The sequence below is a fragment of the Cyprinodon tularosa genome, unplaced genomic scaffold, assembly GCF_016077235.1.
Source record: "Cyprinodon tularosa strain WSP-4 unplaced genomic scaffold, ASM1607723v1 ctg202, whole genome shotgun sequence".
Lineage (NCBI taxonomy): Eukaryota > Metazoa > Chordata > Actinopteri > Cyprinodontiformes > Cyprinodontidae > Cyprinodon > Cyprinodon tularosa.
The window spans coordinates 136,268-159,977 of NW_024038744.1; the positions used below are offsets into that span (position 1 = coordinate 136,268).

Sequence of the window (23,710 nt, forward strand, 5' to 3'; positions counted from 1 at the left end):
GCGAAAAGACTACAACTAAGCGTAAACAGGCCCCATTTCCGTTTCCGGTGGCGGAGGGATATTGACTATTCCAACAGAACTCAATGGGATTTACAAAATGCTAAATAAAACACTACAGGAACGGTTTTTCTTCACGAAACTTTTTTTGGAACGTCATTGAACAGCGCTGACGACCCGGTGAGTAGCATATTTTAAAAAAAGATCGTTTAAGGTTGTTTTAAGGACATTATCGGACATGCACTATGAAAGCCATTCTGAAGCAGCCAGGGGGGGATTCTGCATGAGCCAAATAGCAGAGACAGGACCAATTGTCAAAATTTTGGTGTCGATCATTCGATTTCATCCTGGACACTACAGAAAAGGGGCTAAAAGTGTTAAAAACCGGAATTTTCCTTTAATAAATCAATAAGGATTGTCTAATTTCTGCGTTTTCTATTGAACTCAAAACTTCTACTTGCATTGAAACAAACCAAAGCAACTTTTTCACCTAATGTTTTAGTGGTTAGAAAAGAAAAACAACAACAAAGACAAAACTACAACCAGTCAAATCCAGAATCCATTTTTTTTTTACTGTGGTTGTCCCCATTTCAATGGGAATTACAAACAGATCTCAGCATTATCATAATCAGAAGGTAATCATAATCTTAATTCAAAGTCATTCCAAATTAAAACACATTTTTAGAAAATATGGAAGCCATGTAAACATCAATGATGAAGACAAAGAGTTAGTAGGAATTTTGCAAAGGGAGCTATGAGATAAAACTATTAAAATCCTTATTTGGCAGAAACAAAAAGAAAAAAAAATGAGCGTACCATTTGAATCATATCATGACAGCTGAAAAACACAGTCAATGTTATTTTGCACTATTCAAGCAGCTTGCATCCAACATGTTACCCTCTGTCATAATCTTTAAAACCAAGGCCCATTTGCTTGACAGATATTTACGAGTAAATCAATCTGTGACTGAGTGATAATGAAAAAAACTGACCCACAATGCATCTTGTTAAGATGTAAAATTAGGCCTCTGATGTTTGCATTGGTCCGTCATCGATAAAGCTTTCAACAATAACTTAATAAAGCCTTTAGATTCTAGCGCTGGTTCAAAAGATGCTCGTAAACCACAAGTGATAATCTGCTTATTTTATCCTGACAAATGACAAATGCTGCTGATCCTCTGCTTGTCAGTGCTCTGTGTTGGTATCAGCAATGGCTATAAAAGGACATAAACATCTCCCGTTGCCCTGTGCTGTCCTCTCTCTCTCGCTTTCACGCTTGCAGAGCTCTTGAGCACAACTGTTAAGCCACATGACATTTTGCACATTCAAAATGATGTGGTCTGAACAGAGAGAGCTGAACACACTGTACCACAGAAAAACGTAATCAAGAATAAAATGTCATTCAAGTTTGAATGGACAAAATTAATCCTCGTTACCAAAAAAACTCCCATAAAACTGTTAAAGTAATTCATGATAAAAGTGAAACAAACAGAGAAAGTTTAACCACTCCATTTCAAAAGGCAAACAAGCAACAGTTTCTGAATATTAGGACAGGAAGTTGAATACGCTGATAAAAAACACCTGCCTGTCCTTGTTGGAAGGCTTTGAGCCTCTTCTTGAACCGAGAAGGCAGAACAAAGTCACATCCACGTGCCAGGAGAGCCAGCTCCTTCCTAAGGTCGGGATCCTGACGTAGAGACAGCTCCCTCATCCTCATCTTTGCTCCAGACAGGATGGGGCAATCACAAAAACACACAAAAAAAACACTCAATCCAGCGCTACCCTCTGGGCTGCACAAACCAGAGGCAGTCTGCACTGTCAGGTCCACCACAGTGGAGGCTCTTCTTTGGGTATGTCCCTGTGATTGTCCTCTGTCACACTGGGAGCTTCTTAATGCAAGGGAGCAGCTGCTACTGTGACATTCCCTCCCATTCCAGATCCGGTGCTCGCAAAAATCTCAGCTCTGCCTGCTGTCCCCAACTCTACCTAGTGTGCACGTACACACATGCGGACGGGTCAGGGAACTCTTGCTTCAAAGCTGTTTGAGAGATAAGAAGTGACCGGGTGCATGTGTGTAGGACTCACTTGGACTGTTTGTAAGATGGGAGGGGTGTGAGCGGTGGATCTGCCCTTTCCAGTTTACATTCCTCCATGCTCATGGAAGGTTATGTAAAGAGACGGACTTGTTGCTGCCTACAGTATTCAGAGATCAATTAGAGGTGCGGGGGGCACCTTGATATTAGGATATATCGCTAAATCATGTCTAGTGATGAGTTTATGCACACAAAAATTAGGAGAAACACAGCCCTAGGTAGGACAGGTTTTGACAAAACACCATTTGACAAAACAATTCCTTAAAATAAAAAAAAGTTTGTAATATAAGCTACAAATAACTAAAATAAAATCTGGATTAAACCGCTGCTAAAAAAAAAAAAAGCAAACAAAACTCCAGCAGTGAAGGTAAACAAGTAACACTAGGAAAGTAAATGATGTAGGGTTAATTATTCTGAGACAAAGGGGCTGTGGGTCTAATGATAAACACCTATAAATCACATGTATTACAAAGTATTTAACGTTCCATCTTTGTGATTTTTGTTTTGCCTTCCCTGTGCAAGCTTGAGCTGCCTGTCATTCCAGGTCTTATTATAGTTGATGGGCAATCGAGGGGTGGAAGGGGGCTGGGATGGCATGTCAAACTCAAAGAATGATTACCAACCTATTAAAAGCAACACCAAACACTGTTTGGGCAACCCAAGAAACTAGATATGGGGAAACTAGGTGGTATCTTTAGTCCTTAAACAAACATCCACTTCCAGTTTTCGCTGCCCTGGTATGATGCTAAATTCACCCGAGCTTCAGAAACATCTAGATTCATCAGGTGAAATGAAATGTTTTGTCTAATTTTTCATGTGTCTGTGCATACACACAGGGCCCCTTGAGTACATCGACGGCCACTGTGAGCAACATCAGATGTGCATGCTGAGGCAACACCAATATTAAACCTGTAATAAACCCGGGATCATAGAAAGCTACATCCTTTATTAAAATAATAAGAGATAACAGAATCAATTTCCATTAGTTTACTTTTAATATAAATTTTTGGCCAACTTCATATAAAAAAAGACAAAAAAACAAAACTTAAAACACTTGATCATGAGATGCTTATTCTGTTATATGTAAGAGTCCTGCTCTGGAAGAAATGAGACTTTACGCCTTTCAGACATAACTTTTTGCTCACATGAAGACATTCACATTTTGCACAATGACGTGTGCTGAAGCTTCTGTTTTGGTATAAATTCCTCTAAGTCTTTCTAGATTTTTTTTTTTTATCAGTTTTTAGTAAAAGCAGGCCATGAATAATATGCATGAATAATAAAATATTAATTAATAATAAGGAATATTAAGTAATGTCAGAATATGAACATATTGGGGTTAAATTGTTAATATTTTTTCACGTTTTTCCTTCTCCTTGTATAAATATGCCAACTCCAGATGGTTTCTGGATGCTGTTTTGATATAATTCATTAACTAAATCATCTTTCAAAATCAGCACCAGATGCTTGAAATCCATCCCCAAGCTGTGATGGATCTCCTTTAGCTATTCACATCTAAGTGCTTCGGTAACCATGACTGAGAACAGGGTTTATACAGGAATGAGTAACTCTAATTTAATGCTTTTTAATGCTCTTTTAAAGCTTTTAGAAATAATTTTAATGTCATCAACAAGTACCCATTAATCTCATATATATATATATATATATATATATGTAAATAAACACATGGAACCAGTTATATTTGATATATCTGAAGAAATAGTTTTATAAACTTTTTTTTTTAATAAAACGTTTTAAATGCCATTATAAGCACATTTAATGAATTTTAATGCCAATTAAGGCCTTATTTAAAAAAATTATAATTTAATGATTTTAATTATTTTTAATGACCTGCGGAAACCCTGGAAAATCTGTAGATTAGCCTCCGTTTTCATTTTGTGCATGTACTTTAATTTACTAACATAAAAAAATTCACATGAAGCATTGCGCTACACTGAACATACAGGTCTTAAACTGTGTGCATGTTAGATGGTGGGGCTGTTACAAGCTGGTGACTTTCATTATTCTGGAAGCTTAGACTGATGAATAATTTGGATCGCCACATATACCTCTATCTGTTGGATTATTTATGCAACTCTAGCGCACTTTGATACACTAAAAAAAGTAATTTGCTTAACCCTCTTTTAAAAAGACACTGACATTTTATTAACCATACACAGATACAATTCTTAAATGTATTAAACTGATTTGGTATTGATATTTGAAACTGGGATTGAAGAGTAGATCTTACGGCAGAGCAGCTGATTGAAAAATGTAACACCAGCTTGCACATGCCAGACGCGACGCTATGAGTTCAAACGAGAAAGCGAAAATAAATGTTCCCATTTTGTCTATATTACAGATGAAATTCATCATCATCATCATTTATAGAGCACTTTAAAAAAAGCTACAGCTGAAAATAAAAGTGCTGAACATAGCTTAAATGAATTAAACACAGTAAAAGAATAAAATACAGCACAAAAATGCAAAATAAGGCAACAATAAGTCACAACAATTTAGTTGAAATTCAGAGTAAAAAAAAAAAACTGTTGTGTCTTGTATTTTCATTGTTGGATTTAAGTTGAAAAAAGAATGTTACATGGATTCAAAATGATACAGAAAAGAACGTTGTATTTGTCTAATTGATTTTTCAGTTTATGTTAGATTTAATTTTATGGGCTGCATAGATTTTATTGTGCCGAGAATGCTTGAGCAGTGCGCAACTGAGCATCTTGGAGGAAACACTGTTCAGAAGTCTCTTTAAAAAAAGAAAAAAAAAAAACATTTACAGGGAAAGGGTGATTCTTCTAATAATAAAACAGATACCTGCGAATTCTACGGTAACTTATATCAGTAACAAGCTTTTACTTTTTACTCTCTCCTCGCAAAGAAAAACTAAAACCTGATTTTTTTTTTGTTTTCCTGTGCAAATCTCATTTGTTATCCACCAACCCTGACACTTCACATCGGTAATGCATCGCGATTTTCAGCTGCCCAATATAATATTGATCTTTCAGCTCCTAATATCAATAAAAAAAAAAAAAAAAAACATATCTAAACCAGTGAGGGAAAATAAGCTACCTCTGCATCGCCACTCTGATGGTGCCATGGGGCTCTTTAGTTGTGCAGCACAGCTCCATTTCTGCAGCTGAGGCAGTCACAGTGGGAGGCGTGGACTGACTCAGAACACGGTTTCTGATAAACATATATAGCACTTGCTCCTTGCTTTTTTATCTATACATTTAGTTTTGATAACTGCTGGGTAAAATATATATTGATATTGCAATATCGTGGTAATATCGTATCGTTACCCAAGTATCGGAACACGTATCATATCGCAATACGTATGCCGAGACTCACCCCTACAAATGAGCACTCATGCTTCCTAAGGAGGAGAGACTAACATAAAGTCATTGACTCAAAAGAATCTTCTGAACTTTCCTTGATAATTTCTTGCAAACTGACATGATTTTATAAAAACTAGTGCCATGCATTTCATAAAACTGAAATTGAAATGCTTATCTCTTATCTGATGGCAAATTTTAGGCAAAAAAAGTGTCCTGTTTGTGTGGTAAATTACCTTGAAATCGCCTCAGTTGTCCAATTGAACAATATACACGTACCAAATAAAAATTAAATTGGAAAACAATACAAAAATTTTTTTTATTTTTTTTTTATTGTTATAAAACTATGTTTTTTTTGTCTCCAATATGGAATAAACTGAGTTTGAAATATATAAGATAGGAGGTGGCACAACAGCATGTGATGGCGATTAGAGTTTAACCTCCTTATGGGATTATATGAGCGTTTGCCCTTAAATCACGAGGATGGGAAACCTTTAGCAATCGATCCAAACCACAAATCACCAACAGACCGTCAAAGCTGCTTTAGTCAGATGGATCAATTTACAAAAAACAAAAACAAAAACTCACTGATTGCAGCATGTGTGTCTAATCTGTAAAACCCTGCAGTAAATCTGATTTGTACACAAACATGTGTCTGGTCATCTTCACCATTACACAACAGCTAAATTCTAAAAAAAAATGACTAGCAAACAAAGACTAGTGTGAGCTGGCTTAAACTGGAAAATCATTAGTAGCTCATTTTCATCAGTCAAATGTATCTGTAGTAAACAAGCCATTTTATATAAAAGCTTAAGTGAGAAAAAATAAAATCACATCAAAATATAAAAAGACACAAAATCACTTGATTTCCTGATGTATAAACTCAACATGGACCAGAAACCTCTACTAAAGTATACTAAATTAAATATAACTGTCAATAGCAGCAAATAGGAGAATTGATCGCTTTAATTATATAGCTTTACTAACCTAATTGCCCCACAGTGATGAGTTACATATTAAGCTATATCAGGAGTTACATCATGAGTAAGAACACTCCTGCTGCTTCATATGCTTGACAGGGATTAGAAACATAATGTGAAAATGTGCCAAACATATAGGCCTGATTTACTGGTAACACGATAAACTCTTTGACTGACGGCAGCAAGGATGCCAACGTCTACAGCATGATGTAAGCAGATCAACCATCTTGCATAAGCATACAAGTAACGGCGCGGTCACACTGTGGAACGCATGCCGAAAAGTCTACAACGCTGCTCAGCAGAAGAAGAGGACCATTGATGCTAAGTTAACCTTCCTTAGGTTTATTACCCACAAGAAATATAGCTGATAAGAGGATGGTCTAATCTGCCCAGAGGATACTGGGAATAATATCCAGAGCAATTCTTTTCTGAATTTTTTTTTCTCTATTTTATTAATGATAGGTAACAACAAATTGTTTATTTATAATGAATTTGTAATTGAACTCATCCAAATTTCAAGATAACAGGCCCTTTTGGTGTTCTAACCCAATAAAGATGGTCTAGTTTTTCCTGATCAATGTGAATCTGAATGTGAAATCTGACGCCAACTTCTTCATAATACAGAAACCAGCCGAAAACTGAACCGAATGACGGTTTACGCATCTATTTGATTCATTTAAACTGTATATCAGATTCAGCACTATGAATAAAACAAATTGAAAATAAATACAAGAATAACACAGAAAAAAAAAACCTTAAGTGAGAAAATAACAGCTAGCTTAAAATATACAGTGTAGATTTAGGAGGGTGTTTCATCCCGTCTCCCATTTTATGTCTGCAGTTACAGAACATAAACGTACGTACCTACTGCTAGTTATTTCCACTCTGGTTTAAAAACCACTTTCTAAAGATGTCCCCTCCTGACACACAAATATGACAAAAACAAAAGCACTTGCGAGAAACTGAAAGACGCCACGCCCCCCCCTTTGTAAGACGTGCAACAGATAACCTGATCTCCGAGCTCCTGCTTGTAACAGCAGCTATGCTGCTAGTTAAAAAAAGTCAGAGGTTGAAAAATGTGTTATTATAGACAGGTCTAAGAAAAGCTGTTTAAAATGCATCACTGGCACCGCAGTATGAACTGTAGTCACAAGACGGGTATACAAGTCGAGCTAAAAGGAAGGAAAGCCAATCTTTATAGAGACCTTGCATTTACTGTACATGCTTTGATTAAACAATCTACAACCACCTATCCTGAAGATGTAAAGAATCTAATAGAGGCAGTATAAAAGTAAATTAAGCAGAGGATGAATGCGCTGCCACACCTCATCTCTCAGCCAAAGTTCTGGGTATCTAATGCCAACACAAGGGAACCAAGGCTATCTTTATCAGTGTCTGATGTCAAAGTCAGAGCAGCTGTTCCAGCCGGCATCGGTGTGACATAAATTTAATTTTTGAGTAATCCTTTAAAGAATGTCTCTGAATGCTGGAATTGATTTTTGTTGTCTTAAAATAGAAGTATCACACCCATCCTGCATCAGGATCTCGTCGACGGCGAGTGACACAGAGCAGCTGTAAAACATGGTACATCAGAGCAGAATACGGTACTGTCCAACAGCTGCTTTACAATTATCTCTGGTGAGAGGGTATTGGGGCTAAAGGTTATGGGGAGGAGGGGGTGTGAAAGCATGCAGTCACACAGACTGCTCCTGATTAAATTCATTAAACCCTTTAGTAAAGTTTCCAAGCAGTGCAGCTAGGAGATGGAAAAGAAACCTATTCTAACAAAACAGAATTGTGAAATCAGCTCATCACTTCACAATACAAGCTCCTGTACTGGTCTTCCAGACAGAGAGAGAAAACACACAATCAGCTAATAACTACCGGTACATGAATGTTAACTTGTGCCCATCTTTAGCATGTCAACATATGGGTAATCTTGTGAAGGACGTACACCCAGCTGCCTGACCGTCTCTGCGTCATCACACTCACTCAAGTTCAAAGTTCAATACGAGGACAAAAGCTCTTTATCAGATATTAGAATCTTTTTTGGTTAAATAACTTTTCCTGCAAACCCATATTTATAAGTATTTATAATAAGGGCTTAGATTTAACAAACTATGATCTATAACAAAGGGATTAACCTGAGCAAAATAGGTAGGGTGGGGTCAGCAAACTATTATTCAGTTAAAGGAGAGGCTGTGCAAATTTTAAAAGTGTTTGATTGATATCTAAAACATAGACCCAAACAAGAAAGCTCTTTGAATCCCATAATTACTGTGAGGTTATCAGCAGCCTCTTGTGGCCAGCAGGAGAAAGTAAAAATCCATTAGAAAATGACAAGTGTACAGCACAATAAACACATCCAGTGTTATTTTGGAAAGTATGCAGGCGTGTCTCTGCAGCTGCACCTATTACTTCCATGAAGTCATGGAATAAAACATTGTTTTTAATTCTACTTAAAGTACAAATATAGCACCATCCAGTGCATTGGAAAACTTTTTTGTTAGGGTAGTAGCTCCAGTGTACCTTTATGAGGCGCAACATCATGCATACTGATGGGTCAACTGTTAATGTGGGAAAATAATTGCTTAAATGAAAACATTACAATCATTCAAAACAGCAAAATGTATCAAATATCCTTTTAAGAAAACATACATGTATAGATTCAACAAGAAAATATTAAAACTATTGAATTAATTAGTTTATTTTGAATATTTAAACTTTAAACTATATATAATACCAAACTGTATCACAGGCAATTATTTTGCATCGGAATATCATTTAACCGCAGTTCTTAGGTCACAGATATTCTAGTGTAAAAAAAAATAACAGTAGTAATGATTAAAGGGGGTTGCTTTTATCACTGTTGAGGCAGTTTGTCCCCCCAACAAAAACAAAGATGAGGGGTTTCTTAAGCTCACATATGTTCTCCTTTTTGTTAAAATGTGATAATACAAAAACAAATGAGACAGAATCTGAGGGCTGGGATGTACAGATTCAAGTCAACTCTGATTCCACCTTTTCATTCAAATAAACTGTGTGACATTCATGCATAACTGTATATTACCTCTAATTCTCTTGTTAATTAAGCCGTTTTTCTTAATAATTACAGAGACAAGTAGTGGCTTAGTAACTCAAATGATAAATATGCTATAATATAAATACCTTTGTGTTAACCTAGACAACAGAATCCACTGAAGACGCAACTGTGAAGCCGTTTACAAAAAGGGACAGAGCAGACTGCACGTCCTAAAGAAGCTTATGTAGGTGTTCAGCGTTTACAATAAGATGCTACATATCTTCTATCACTCTGTTGTGGAGAGTGTGATCTCTTCTGCATCATCTGCTGGGGTAACAGCATTAGAGCTAATGACTTAACAAATCTCAACAAGCTAATAAAGAAGCCTCTGTTCTCTGTTTTCCAAAAAGGATTTCTTAATTTCCTAACAAAATGAACAATATAATTAGCAACAGTGAGCATAGTGAGTATATATCCCATGCGCCTTTTTGTTCCTTTGGCACCTTCTTCTTCTCCTTTGACTATTTGAGCTGATGTAACAAGGAAATTTCTCCTCTGTGAGACCAGTAAAGTCAATCAATTAATCACCTTCTTCATCAGATTGTTAAACAACAACCAAGTGTCTTTAGTAAGAGGCTTCTCCAGATACGGTTTAAGATAAACCACTATCAGTACATACAAAAACTTGCTGAATCTCCGTAAAAAAAAAAAAAAAAAACTAAGTTATTACATTTAATTTTCCTTTGAGAAAATAAGTATTTTTGAATTTAATGATATTAAGCTGCATGTCATATTCGAAAATCCTGAATGATTGCTATGATGGGAAATAACTCTCCATAACAATAATAAAATGAACTTTGAATGACCTGTTTCCAATATAAAATAAACACACCAGTCAAATAACCATATTTCTATACAGCAGAAAACAGGCTGTTTGACAAATAAACAACTCCTATCTAATGTTTAGGTCATCTGTAAATAATATCTTACTTAGAAAAGGAGAAGATATTAACTCAAAAGAAGGGGTAACCTGATTCCTCAATATATTATCAATGTTGTTTTCCAGGGCCATGTTGTCTCAGTTATGAATGATGCTTTCCCAGAGTTTATTTGAAATAGTCGACAACTAATGCGGATGCAGATCAACAGACAGAAAGTGTTTCGCTTTTGTCTATCTTGAAAATCAACCCCAGAATGAGTTGATAGAGAAGCTACTAGGTTTCCCAACTGCAGCAGCTACTCCTGTGAGCAGAACATGACATATGGAAGGATGGACGGAAACAGCTTCAAATTATGACAAGTATGAAAGCAAAAGAAAGAAATGTCAGTAGAGAGGAGCTTGTGTTTGGAAATGATAAGAATGCCCTGTTTTCATCTTAAACCTTGACTTGGATTAAAAGCTATAGGTTACCTTTTTGGTGCTGACAGACCTCCGTAGTTGTCTTCCATTGGGTCCTGTTATTCGTGCATTGCTGCTACTGCGAGAAGGCAGGGTGCTGTTAGGCGAGGGGCTTGAAGAGGCACCAAGTGGAGCAGGTTTCTTCTCTGTAAGGTTCTTCTGCGATGCAACGTTGTTGTTCTCGTTAAAACTCAACGACCTTTTGTCCTGTGCTCTCCCACTACCCAAGCTGTTATACTGTCCACTTTTAATTAGATCAAGGCCATATTTGAGGGCGGACTGTGTCCCAGGATCACTCAACCAGTTGAAAAACAGCTCGTCAACCTTTAATTTAAGAACCGGTTGGAGGACTTGTGGGGACGGCATCTTGGTGACTAGTTATTTCTCTGACGGACGTACCTGTGTGGGAGGGAAAGTAGCATCAATTTATAAGAAAAACACCCATAACTTCAATAGAACAATAAGCATAAATGTAACTCTCTGCCTTAAATGACACATATCTGTGTCACTTGCCAGCAGTATCGAATTTAAGCGCGAACAGTCAATCTATATTGGCCCACAGGCAGAAAGTAAACATGAGCCTATATTTGACACACTGATCATTCAAACCCTATTTCCGAACACAAAAATACTTAAACGTCTCTCCTTCTCAATTAATCTGTCACGGAAAGTATAAATAAACACTCGCCATCTTGAAAATGTGTATATCTATGTTGCCACTTTGCGAAAAACTGTCAGTTAGTTAGCCACATAGCTTTGACATGCTAATGCTACCTAACCAAACATACAAACCTTACTGTAAGCGGACGACAGAGCGAAACGTCCTCGTGTCTCATGGCTCTACGCTTCCTTCATGAGCGACACTTCATGTGCGGCACATCAGTTTGAGCGACTCTAAAAAAGACCAAAGTAGAGCGATGGCTCTGGCGCTATTTCGTAAATGTAAATCACAGAGCAAATAACTTTTGAGATCGCGTTCCCCTGGTAACCACTTTGAACTATCGCGAGAGTTTCGAACCTTTCGTTTCTGGCAGTGGGAATTCCGACAGTTTTTTGGGATCTCAGCTTTCGGATCACTCGTAGGAATCGGATCTTTGGGCTTCCAAGTGACCCACCTGTTATTCTTTGGAGACGTGTGTTTTAATTTAAATAGTATTTGAGAATCTGTGAATACAAAATACTCAAGTAACAATCGTAAACTTTATATTTAATAGATCAGAATCAGAATTAATTTATCAATCACTTGCAGGAAATTCCTTTCTTGCACTGCAAGCGTTTAAAGAAGTACAATAGAGAAAAATAAAATTATAATATAATAAGAGAGAATAAAATAAGTAAGTAAAATAAGTAAAATTAGAACCAACGCAGCAAAATTGCACACTTCCCATACAAACAGTGTAGAATCAGATACACAAATAAAATTATATAAGGGTAAGAATAAAATAAGATAAGGATCTAAGTATATACAATCAACAGTATTTACAATTTACAATGCTGCTTAGTACCTAAATTACTATTATTACCATACCATACCAAATTTATTTATGAAGAACTTTCAACACCCAAAGGCACAAAGTGCTATACACAGTGTGCGAAATACCTGTCAATATTTGGGGGGGTCCTCATCTCCCGATTGTTAAGCAATACCGACCTAAATTTTCTCAATATGCAGTAGACCGATAACATTTCAAAGTCAAAGTCAGCTTTAATGTCAATTCTTCAGATTCACTAGACATACAAGCAGTGGTGGCTGGTGAAAAATATTTTTGGTGGGGCTGATATAGCCTAGTGTATGTCTGCAACGAATCCAGAATAAGAATTAAAATAAACAATTGGACAATAAATACAATTTAACAGTAATGATTTCATTTACTATATAATAACAGTAACAGGGATGATTTTGGTCACTGTGACGGGGTTCTTTGGCCTCCAAGAATCCAGGCTCAGTCGGGTTACCGGTGTTGGTGATTTATTGTGCTCAAAAACTCAAAACAGGGTTCAAAAGAAACTAAACATATACAAGATACTCTGGGCATCACTCTCCCTCCAGTTACCTGCAATGTAACAAAGAAACAGAAAACAAAAATGGCAGCATTTCTTCCCACAGCCCTCATTAAATAGTTTAAGCCCCTCCCCTCAGGCTCTCTTATTTCTGATTTCTTCTCATAAATCTGTTTTGTCCATATATTTACCTCCATAAGCACTTAATATACAAAAACAAATAATTTTTACAACTTAATTCCTTTACACAGATTCATTGACTTATTCAATTACACCAAACTTTTAAACATAGAATTAAAAAAAAATAAGAATCTGACAAACATTTAGCCAGTTACTCTGGTGTTTTAACCGCTTACTGAGCGTTGCCTCGGTTTTGAACCCAGCAAATACGCTGCCAGACTGAAGATGACAACTCCCGTAGCACACCCCCCCACACACACACGGTTAACCCCACTGAAATATTAAGTGTGCACCCTCAATACGCCAGCAGGTAACCAGGAGCAGCTTGTGTGTTTTAAGTTAATGGAGTGCTACTGTAGGGCTAAGCGCGAGTGTATTGGTCCTCACAAGCACAGTAGCCTATAACAGGAATGTGTATGTGGCACGCAAAGTTAGAGAGGTTGTTTTAAGTGACGAGGTGGATTCGTCACAGTCACAATAACCATGACATGAAATTTTCATATCCTACAACAGGGATGTTCTTCTGGCAAACGGGTAGATAAATAAGGATCTCACCGAATTTGGTGGAAGCTGGACCTCGCTCCTTACGTTCGCCATCGTCCCTCTAATTGACTGCACCTACGCTCTGGGTGCAGAAGCCAGTTAAAGGGCAGTATTTTCAGCGCGCCAAGACCATAAAATTCTGAGACGCTGATTGGCCATTAAATTATTAAATTGACCTAGCAATAGTACATGATTGGCAGATTCTCTGCACATGTGGGACAGTCTGATCAGCGCCCCAAGACAGAGACGGTAGTAGTCTGTCTGTGGAAATCCACAAATGAATGACAGTAGGTAGGGAAATGTAGTTTATATAATTTGTTTTGCTTATAGGTACACACTCTAGAGAGTAAAACTGACATTTATGAGTTAATTTGTAAAAATATATTTTACGTTTCTCTCTTCTAGGGAGGGCGGTGCCCCAGCGCCCCCTATGGGCCGGCCGCCACTGCATACAAGGACTCGAGAGGACGTTTCTCATTCACCAACAGTGAAACTGATAAAGTGAACAGGCACGACAGATAAGATCAGTTACAGAACCCAGATGTCTAGTATGTGCATATTAAAACAGCAGCCCAACCTAATAAACTCTCTATATCAAATGGTTTATAACCTTTTGGCCTCAAGGACATCATTGGCAGCTCTAGACTAAATTAAAAATATAACCAAAGCGACGCTGTATTGGGCGTGCTCAATTCCCTTCTTGTTCCATCATTGCATCAAATTGGTTGCATCCACTCCGAGGCACAAATTTACCTACATTGAAAAGTCTGTCAATAGTCCTCCACATCAATTTCATCCCTAGAATATGCAGTTTTAAAACTCAGCTCAGTCAACACCATCTACAGCACAGCCTGCGACCCTTAATGGGTCTACAGGAGTCGCTAAAGTTTTGGTTGATTAGACTTTTTATATTCCAACCTGCAATTTTTTCCACTAATTGAAATGTCTTTCAATACACATGAACATGAATTCAACACACTGTAGTGAACAGATAAAGTGAGACAGAAGATGTCTTTCAATCATCAATGCACACATTCAGTGACACACAGGAGCTCTTTCAAGCTGGGCGCCGTTTCATTCACAACACCTGTCCCATCAAAAAGGAACCAGAATCAGAAATACTTCAATAATCCCAGGGCAAAATTCCTTTTGTTACATAACTCCATCTGTAATAGAGTGACTATAGGACCTGTTTGATATAGCACAATTTCATACAGCATATATAATTAGGGGGTCCCCGCTCCATCTTGCCCTCAGTTTAGGGGTCCTTGGCCTGGAAAACTTTGAAGACCTCTGATCTACAGTATCCCTTAAAGCCCTAAACACACCAAATCTGATTTTGCACCTGATAGAAAATCCTGCCATAACAGGTCGGACAATTAGTGCTTATTGAAAATAAACAGGGATAATCACACCCAACACGATTTTCTTTAAGGGTGCTTGCATAGCGAAATATTCACTGATTTACCCATCCAGAAGCTGTGAATTTTGCAAGTCAATGACATATATATGTGATCTGCTGGTTTTCATTTGAATATGAAATAATTAATCTGTATGTATGCTCTGATTAAACTGCCTCTGTAAATAGCAATATCTCTGTAAATGACTTGGCTAATGCACTCTAAATTGGTACTATATAACTAAACTAAATTCAGAATCAGTTTAAAGCTGTAACAGAAAATTGTTCAGAGACAGGAAATCAAGCATAATTCACATATTTCTCCTGAAAAAATACTTAATGAAGATTTTTATCTCAAACCAAGTCTTTCCTGGAATAAATTAACATGAAGCCCTATGTTGAGTTATTGATTTGATTTCTGGGACCTTTTTTTGTTCCATTGGGTGGTTGCTAGGCAACCCTGCATTTTGGAATGTTCTAGATAATTTCACCCTGTTTTGATTTTCCTTTCCTTTTTTAAGACCACGCCCACTGTGATGTCACAGTGATGTCAGCAGAATATTTAGAAGGCTCTTACATCACTGCTCTGAGCTCAGAATTCCTTCAGACTGCCTGAGTAACACAAGGTTAACACGTTAAAAGCGTTTTGGCTTGAAGGTAAACTGATAATTGCTAAAGTACACAGAAGACAAAGATTCTGCAGATATTTTTACAGAATGGCACTAGAAAATCAAAGGAAGAGAAAAAACAGCACCATAGATGAGACCCCCAGAAAAAAGTTGAATTTCTCTACAGGGGATGTATACTACACATGCTGCCAGGACCAGATCAGTACAGTGAGAAGCAACAAGAGGAAAATATTTGAGCAGGGAGACTCCACCGCCAGAAAAAAGTTTAAGGTCTCTACGGGGGAAAAAGTCTACAAAAGCTGCCTGTACCCCATCAGTATGGTGAGAAGTAAAAAGACTAACATCTTTGAGCAGGGAGGATCACTGCTAGCCAAAAAGGTAAACAGACTCATAGAACTGGTCTTGATTGACTACTTAACAGAAAAACAAAACTTAAAGAAAAGAGGTCTAAAGAGAAAGGCAGAGGACTTTCTAGAGTCACCGAATGTGAAAAGACTGAAGACAGACAACACCAATGATGAAACAGAGGATTCCCTTAGAGCCAAATTTAGGAAGACCTATGTTGAGCAAACACAGATTGGAGAAGGAGGCTGTGGATCTGTTTTCGCTGGTTATCGTGTGCATGATAAATTACCTGTAGCCATCAAACACATCCAAAAAGCCAATGGGATTCTAGTATATGATTATGAGAATGGAATGGAGATGCCCTGTGAGGTGGCTATCATGTTAGAACTGAGGGATAAAACAACCAGTTCAGAGGGGAAGTCAGCTATCGTGTCCATGCTAGACTGGTATGATCTGGATAAGGAATTGATTTTAGTTATGGAGAGACCCATGCCTGCTGAGAACCTCTTTTACTACATTCAAAAACACAAGGGTCGCATAACGATGAAGGATGCCAAGATCATGATAAAACAGCTGCTAAAAGCATTAGTTCACCTTCAGGAGGCAAACATCTTCCACAGAGACATTAAACCTGAGAACATCCTGATAGAGACCAAGTCAGAAGTCCCAAAACTTTATCTTATAGACTTTGGTCTAAGTTGCTTTGATGACCAAAACCACTATGATTATTTCTTTGGTACTTCGATCCATATCCCACCAGAATTCAACAAATATGGGTTCCTCACGTCTGGACCAACAAATGTGTGGCAGGTGGGCTTAGTCCTGTATTGCATTCTACACAAAACACAGTTCTTTACTTCTAGATTCCTGTCAAATAAACTAAAGATCAACACAAGGCTCTCCCAGACATGCAAAGATTTTCTAACAAAGTGCCTGACAGTAGACCCAAATAAACGTCCCACCCTAGAAGAGCTGTTACACCACCGGTGGTTGTTGAGAAATGATGCTTAAATGTAACCAGAAAACAGCGGCATACTTCATAAGACAAGTTTGACAATGCAGGAATTTCACAATATTTAGAGGTTGATTTGTCCAGCTGTTCTGATTTCCCTCTAAGTCCAGGAACTTAATTCAGTTCGATATTCCTGCCTTTTATCCAGTTGCACTGGTTCCCCCTTATTGCAGAAACATCCTTTAGTGTAATTGCAGTTTTTTGGGTTTTCTCTGGGTACTCCAGTTTCCCCGTATAAAAAAAAAAACAAAACAAAAAATCTTCCCTTTTAATACTTCAGTTTGATATTCCTGCCTTTTATCCAGTTGCACTGGTTCCCCCTTTTTGCAGAAACATCCTTTAGTGTAATTGCAGTTTTTTGGGTTTTCTCTGGGTACTCCAGTTTCCCCGTATAAAAAAAACAAAACAAAAAATCTTCCCTTTTAATTTAAGTTAAATCTAGTTTAGGGCTGCAACTAACGGTTATTTTAAAAAATCGATGAATCGGCTGATTATTTTTTCGATTAATCGATGAATCGGACAAAAAATATTTTTATATTAACCTCTTTATTCCAAAATAAACATTTTAGACAGAACAAACAAGCACACAAGTACAGGTTGCTCATTAACTGTACTGGTGCAATATGAAAAATAAATGTTTGTGTTAAAACTACGCAAACTTACATGAGAAATGTAGCTGTACATCCACAAAATATAGGATACTTTGTTTCATAAAGCGCAAAAAAGACAGGCATTTTTGTTTTTAAAAGCCCCTAAGGGGTTCAAACAATAGGTCCCCCCATTTCAACAGATGAGGGTTTTTTTTAGACTAGAAGAGTTCTGCCTTTTAAGACAGGAAAGTATAGCAGTTAAAGTTGCTACTTGAGAAAATACTTAATTATAGAGATTAAAATAGCCCTGTGATTCAAATTATAAATTGTATTTGGAATAAAAATGAGAGAACTAGGGGTGCTAAAAAACACATCCTCCAAAGACAGATATTTACATGAGTTATATAATGTGACATATAATTAATTGACATATTACTGATCTTGCTGGATTTTATTTTGCTTCATTTCCATAAATTGCAGGATCTTCTTTTTCTCTTTATCTTTGCCAGAAGATTTAAACTTTAAAAGCCTTACCCTCATAATTTGCAAGTTAATTTATTTATAAAGAAAATATAAACGCTGCTTAAGCTAATTCAAATGAAAGTAAAAGTAAAATAAGTAGCCAACCTTATCACTGTCTGTAACCTACCGGTACTAACAAGCAGAGATGGGAAGTAACGAAGTACAAATACTTGGTTACTGTACTCAAGTAGATTTTTCTGATATTTTTACTTTACTTTACTACTTATTTTTATGGCGACTTTTTACTTCTACTCCTTACATTTTTACACAAATACCTGTACTTTCTACTCCTTACATTTAAAAAATTGGCTTGTTACTTTAGTTTTGAATCATTTCAACGGAGTTACCGTTATTATTTTTCACGTCATCAACACCAAATTCAATCTAATTGGATGGGAATCTACGTTGCATTTGACGCACCACTACAAGATGAATCGACAGATTCGGCGGTATTCATTCGCGGCAAATCATTGCAGCTTGGTGGCGGTGGCGTTAGCATAGTAGTATGGACGACGAGATGATTGAAAATGAACACAACTTTTATACTTTAAGTAAATTTACAAGCCTGTACTTTGTTACTTTTACTTGAGTAAAGAAGTTTAATCAGTACTTCCACTTTTACCAGAGTATTTTTTAACACAAATATCTGTACTTTTACTCAAGTACGGAAAGTGAGTGCTTTTGCCATCTCTGCTAACAAGGTAAGGAAAGCATCAGATGAGCTACCTGAGAAACTAACGTTACGTTTCCCCACTTTAAAACCAAACCAAGGGCGTAGGTTTGATTTGAACTTTGGTAGGGACACTATTGGTCTGGTGTCATTGGTGCTATGCAATATGCATGCCCTTTTTTTATGCTTGATGTGAGCATCCGTACTGATAATAGGAATTCATTGTTAAAAGAGAAAAGCAACATTTTGCTCCACTAATAAAAATGTTATAAGCTCTACACTCATTAGATGCTGTTTATCAATGTTTGAAGTATCACCGGCTCTGATCAATGTGGAATTAGGACTGTTTTCCACTTTGAAAACGGTTTGATTTGAACGACTAAGAGAGAAGGTAAATACAGTATTTTCTTCTGAAGATATAGAATTGTGCAGAGTTAAACCCCACTGTTATATTTGTACCTACTATTCTCTCTCTGTATCAAGCAAAATAATACAATCATTAAAATATTAACTTCACTATAAAAGTTGAACATCTGGGCTGTAGTTACTCTGTGTCGCCCATTTCATGTATTTCATCTGGGGCTGAAAAAAAATAATCATATTAATTGATTATTTCAATAATCGTCAACTAATTTAGTGAGTGATTCATCATTAACTGGAGAATAGAGACTCTAAAACATACAGTAATATAAATGTAAAATGTGCCTTTCCCCACAGAGCAACCCACTTAGATCAGTTATTATATCAAAATTGTAAAAATAAAAACAAAAAAATGAAAACAGTAATATCAACTAAATATCGGTAAAAAGGAAACCCTCACATTTTCTGTTTTAGGTGGCTGTGGCTAAGAATCAGAAATGTTGATGGCTTACAGCCTTTATTTGCCCATTTTTCCAGCAGTATTCAGAACTCCTGGCTGACTCAGAATATTTCGTTTTATAAAAGAAAAAAAAAAAGGTTTTTGTTCTTTAGTGAACATGATATTATTATTTTTTTTATCGGGACTAGTTTTGTAGCGTAATATTAATTGTAGTAACCGCTGCATTCTAGTGTGAATACATTTTCAATGTTGTGCTCCAAGCACACGCGGACTAGAAAACAGCCAATCAGAGAGAGAGAAGGCGGAACTTAAGGCAGAACAACCAATGAGAGTGGAGTTAAACAGCGCAGCACAGTTCCATGCGCTGCTACATGACAGGGACAGGAGAGACCAGGCAGAGGAGCTGCGAGAGGAAAAGAAGCCACTGCTGCAACAACTACTGCTGTAAATTATAAACATGTTGCTGACATCCAATTATTGGTCGGGACAATTAGGTCGGTTCAAAATTTTGGTAGGGACATGTCCCTATGGTCCCTATGCAAACCTACGCCCATGAACCAAACAAATATGGTCACTCACCCTGCTGATGAGCTCTCTTCACTGCCATCAAAGGCTCCAACGTGTTTTCTTTTCAGGTGCTGCATCATAACAGTGGTGCTTCCATGCCATGTTAATTTGTTTTTACAAAAGTTGCATGTTACGACTTTTTTCGCTTTACAAAGTGCAGGCTGTCTGCGAATTGAGACGCAGCTTGCGTTTGCGGTATTGGTCATTAGAACAGTTGCTGTTACTGCCTTTTGAAAACAGCCTTTGCTCACCTGCGGCGCTGGCTCACTCTGCCGTATTTTTTTTTCTTCCCCCGTTTCAATCAACACTGCATGAAAAGTGAGATTTTCGTCCCCGTAAACCCCCGTAAACTCCCGCAGATCTGCCTGATTTTCGTCAGTTTCCGACAATTTGCAACCCGTGCTTGTCCGCGTTTGTCGTGCCACAAATTGTCGGAAACGTACCGTGACGTATGTGGAGAGCGATCAGCTGTACTAATGGCCCTAATTAGCATATGAATGCAGTAAACCCGCGCGGCTGGCCAGGTCTGGCTTGAATAACCTTCTCAGTATTGGCTGAAACCACTATTCTCAAACAAGTGAAATCGCTCGTGATTGGCAGCAAAACCACACGTGGCCACGCCAGGCTTTAATTTTCTTACTGAGTATTGGACGGAACCACTTCTTTTTAAACAAGTAAAGTCGCTCGTGATTGGTTGGCATATATATATATTTACATATATATATTTATTCATATATATATATATATATATTTATTCATTCATATATTTATTCATTCATATGCTGTGTATTTATGTTATCCTACACTACTACACAATTATTATGCTACCATCAAGGACATGAATGAATTTATACAGGAAATGAAGATTTGCCAGGAAGCTGTTTATGCAAAGAAAGAGCTTTATTAAAACACACACAACTATATACAACGCGTATCCAAACACATGCGTATCTAAAAATTAAAAGTCCGTGAACGGTCCGTTTGCTTCCTCGGGGTTGGAGGTAACTGGCAGCATTCCCTCCGAGGCAGGTCCGATGTGCAGACGCATACTGTGCGTGGCCCTGTACTTCGGCATCGCTTCTAACCGGGACTGCAGCTTAACACAGAGTTCAGTGAGATCCGGCCTACGAAATGGCGGCGACCGTACAATCCATCCAGAGACACCGCCGACGACGCCATCTTCTTCGTCGGACATGAGGTCGACGGTGGCGGACTTACAGAGTTCCACTTCCTCATCTGCCAGCACACTCTGCCTCGCCTTCAGCAGCTGAAAAAAAACAATGAATCAGCGCACTGCATATGGACACAACACATCTATCAATGCACCTGAAAAATAGTCACCAAATAAAGTCTTACCCTCTTTCTTCTGGCCCGACTCCGAGCAGATAGCCTGGCAGCCTCCGCACGCAGCGTGCTGGCTAGCAGCGTGTATCTGAAGCTCCTGCATACCGTCTCATAATACGTCTTACAGGCAGCTGGAAAACAATTAAATGAGAGTGGTATGAATAAAAAAAAAAAAATCAAACGCAAGTCACAGTAAGAAGGAAGGAGAAAACATTAAAACAAGTCACTTACACACAATGTCGTCTTTATCAACATCGTGCAAATCCGAGCAAATAGGAGGTCACCGCCTCATTGTGAGGCGACTGTAGTCTGTGAAAAAAAAAAAAAAGTACAGCTGTGGTCGGTATCCATCCGTATCCATGTCCTTTTACCGCAGAATGAAAGCATATTCTTTAAACCTTACCCCTGCTCCGGTTCATAGCGCCTGCAATTAGTCTCTGAGTTGTTAAGACGGCGTACTGCTTCCTGTAATCACAAAAAAATACTCTTTAATAAAGCTTTAGGCTAGCCTGCTTTTAGCTTACCTAGCTAGGCTAGGTTGTCTTTAGCTTGCCTAGCTAAGCTAGGCTGCTTTTAGCATAGCTACCAGTAATCGAACATATATTTACCGCTAGCGTGGCGTTGTGCACCCATCTTCTCTTCCTCGAGTCCGCAAAGTTGCTCGACTGCAGAGCCGCCATCTTGTCCTCTATGGACTACAACCTGGAGTGCATCGAATTCTCCAGCTGAGTGAGGCGGTCATTCATGTCGGCAGTATGTTGGGCAAGCTGACGAGACAGTCCGCTGATAGCAATCAGCAGTTTCTTCTCGTCAGTCTGCGGGCTGGCCGAAAGTTGTGGACTAAGAGCAGTTGGAGGCGAGTTGAACGCGAGACGTCGTGCAGCCATTGTTCACGTAACAACAAAATACAAACACGGTAACTGGAGATGAAGCTCTTCTGAGTATAGTAACACAAACATGTCTGCTAATATGCTGGTTTCGCGAGAAGTCGTAGTGCACAAAAGCTCACACGTGATTGGACGATGGGGCCGAAGGCTCATCAGGCTCCTCCAATCACATACGACGTCATTGTTATACGGAAGGACTCGAGAGAAGAGCTCGCGTCACTCCATTCTGGAAGGTGGCGGTAATGCACCTAAAAATTGTTTGCAATTGCAATTGTTTGTCTCCATAAGATTGAATTTGAGCAGGTGGACATTAGAGATAATAAATGCAACAACAAGTTTTTGAATCAATATTCTATAAATAATATGTACTGTAAAGGAAGAAAATATTCTAACATAGTTAACTTTGGAAAAAGATTGGCTTCTGATTCTTCCCTTCCCCAGGTCCACTCGGCGAGCTGCGTTTGGTAATAAAACCAACATTGCGTGTTGACGTCACAGAATTACAGAGTTTAATCCAATATAAGACAATGCATACACTTTAGAAATAAGACAATGCACAAACCTACACCAGAAACTGCAGAACAACAGAGACATACATTCCATTACCTGACATAGGAGGAAAGAAAGCAAAGAGTACAGAGACATCTTTGGAGAGTTGCAAGGGCAAATCTGATCTTTTTCTTCTATTTAGAAAGCTTTATCCTCTTGTATCTAATCCATTCAAAAAGGGCTGGCCCTCGGTCCTCCAACCAAACGCCATCTCTGACACTGCTAGGGCTTCCCCTTATTTACTGCAAACATCTGGGGTCATTTGCTTCTTTGTTTTAACAAGAAAAGGCGGAAAGCTTGTCCTGGCATCTAGAATTCCTAAAGTCATAAAACACAAGATAAGCTCTCACAGACAGCTTGTGGAATGCGGGGGGCCTCCTGTGCTTTGAATACTTACCCATTAGTAGTTTTAAATCATTAACACAGCCTTGTTCAAAATTAAGAAATATGTTCAAGTGAGAGTGTTTACACATGCCATAAGATTAACTGTAATAAAGTCTAAAAAATAATCATTTTTCTTTAACAGTCCCCGTTTTGAGGTCTGAGACCTACAGACCTCACAAATAAAATGATTAAGCCTTCTAATAGAGGAACCAAAAAATTATTTAGTATACTAAAAAACTAAAACATTAGCCCAATTTTATAACAGTCCCCTTTTTTAAACAGCACCTCCTAGGTCCCCTGCCAGGCCATGTGTCTAAAGCTGAACTCCATAATCTAAACTTATCAAATGTATCTTGCGCTGTCCAACAATTTAATACTCACCTGATGAACCACAAAATTTTAACCAGTAAAAACTAAACTAAAAATACATTTC

At 37.9% G+C, this 23,710-nt stretch overlaps 1 protein-coding gene across 4 annotated transcripts in view; it reads right to left on the reverse strand.

The window, feature by feature from the left end:
* ppp2r3b (protein phosphatase 2, regulatory subunit B'', beta) overlaps positions 1 to 11,820 on the reverse strand; it is a 29,141-nt gene extending 17,321 nt beyond the window's left edge. For 2 of the 4 annotated variants that reach the window (XM_038284785.1, XM_038284787.1), the window contains exons 1-2: positions 11,628 to 11,820; positions 10,848 to 11,234 (exon numbers count right to left, since the gene is read on the reverse strand). In XM_038284785.1, coding sequence (XP_038140713.1) covers positions 10,848 to 11,201 — 354 coding nt within the window. In that variant the 5' untranslated portion in view covers positions 11,202 to 11,234; positions 11,628 to 11,820. Of the gene's footprint in view, positions 1 to 1,582; positions 2,060 to 10,847; positions 11,235 to 11,627 lie in introns of those variants that run through there. The other 2 variants (XM_038284786.1, XM_038284788.1) reach the window with 2 other exon arrangements.
* Between the last annotated feature and the right edge of the window lie 11,890 nt (positions 11,821 to 23,710).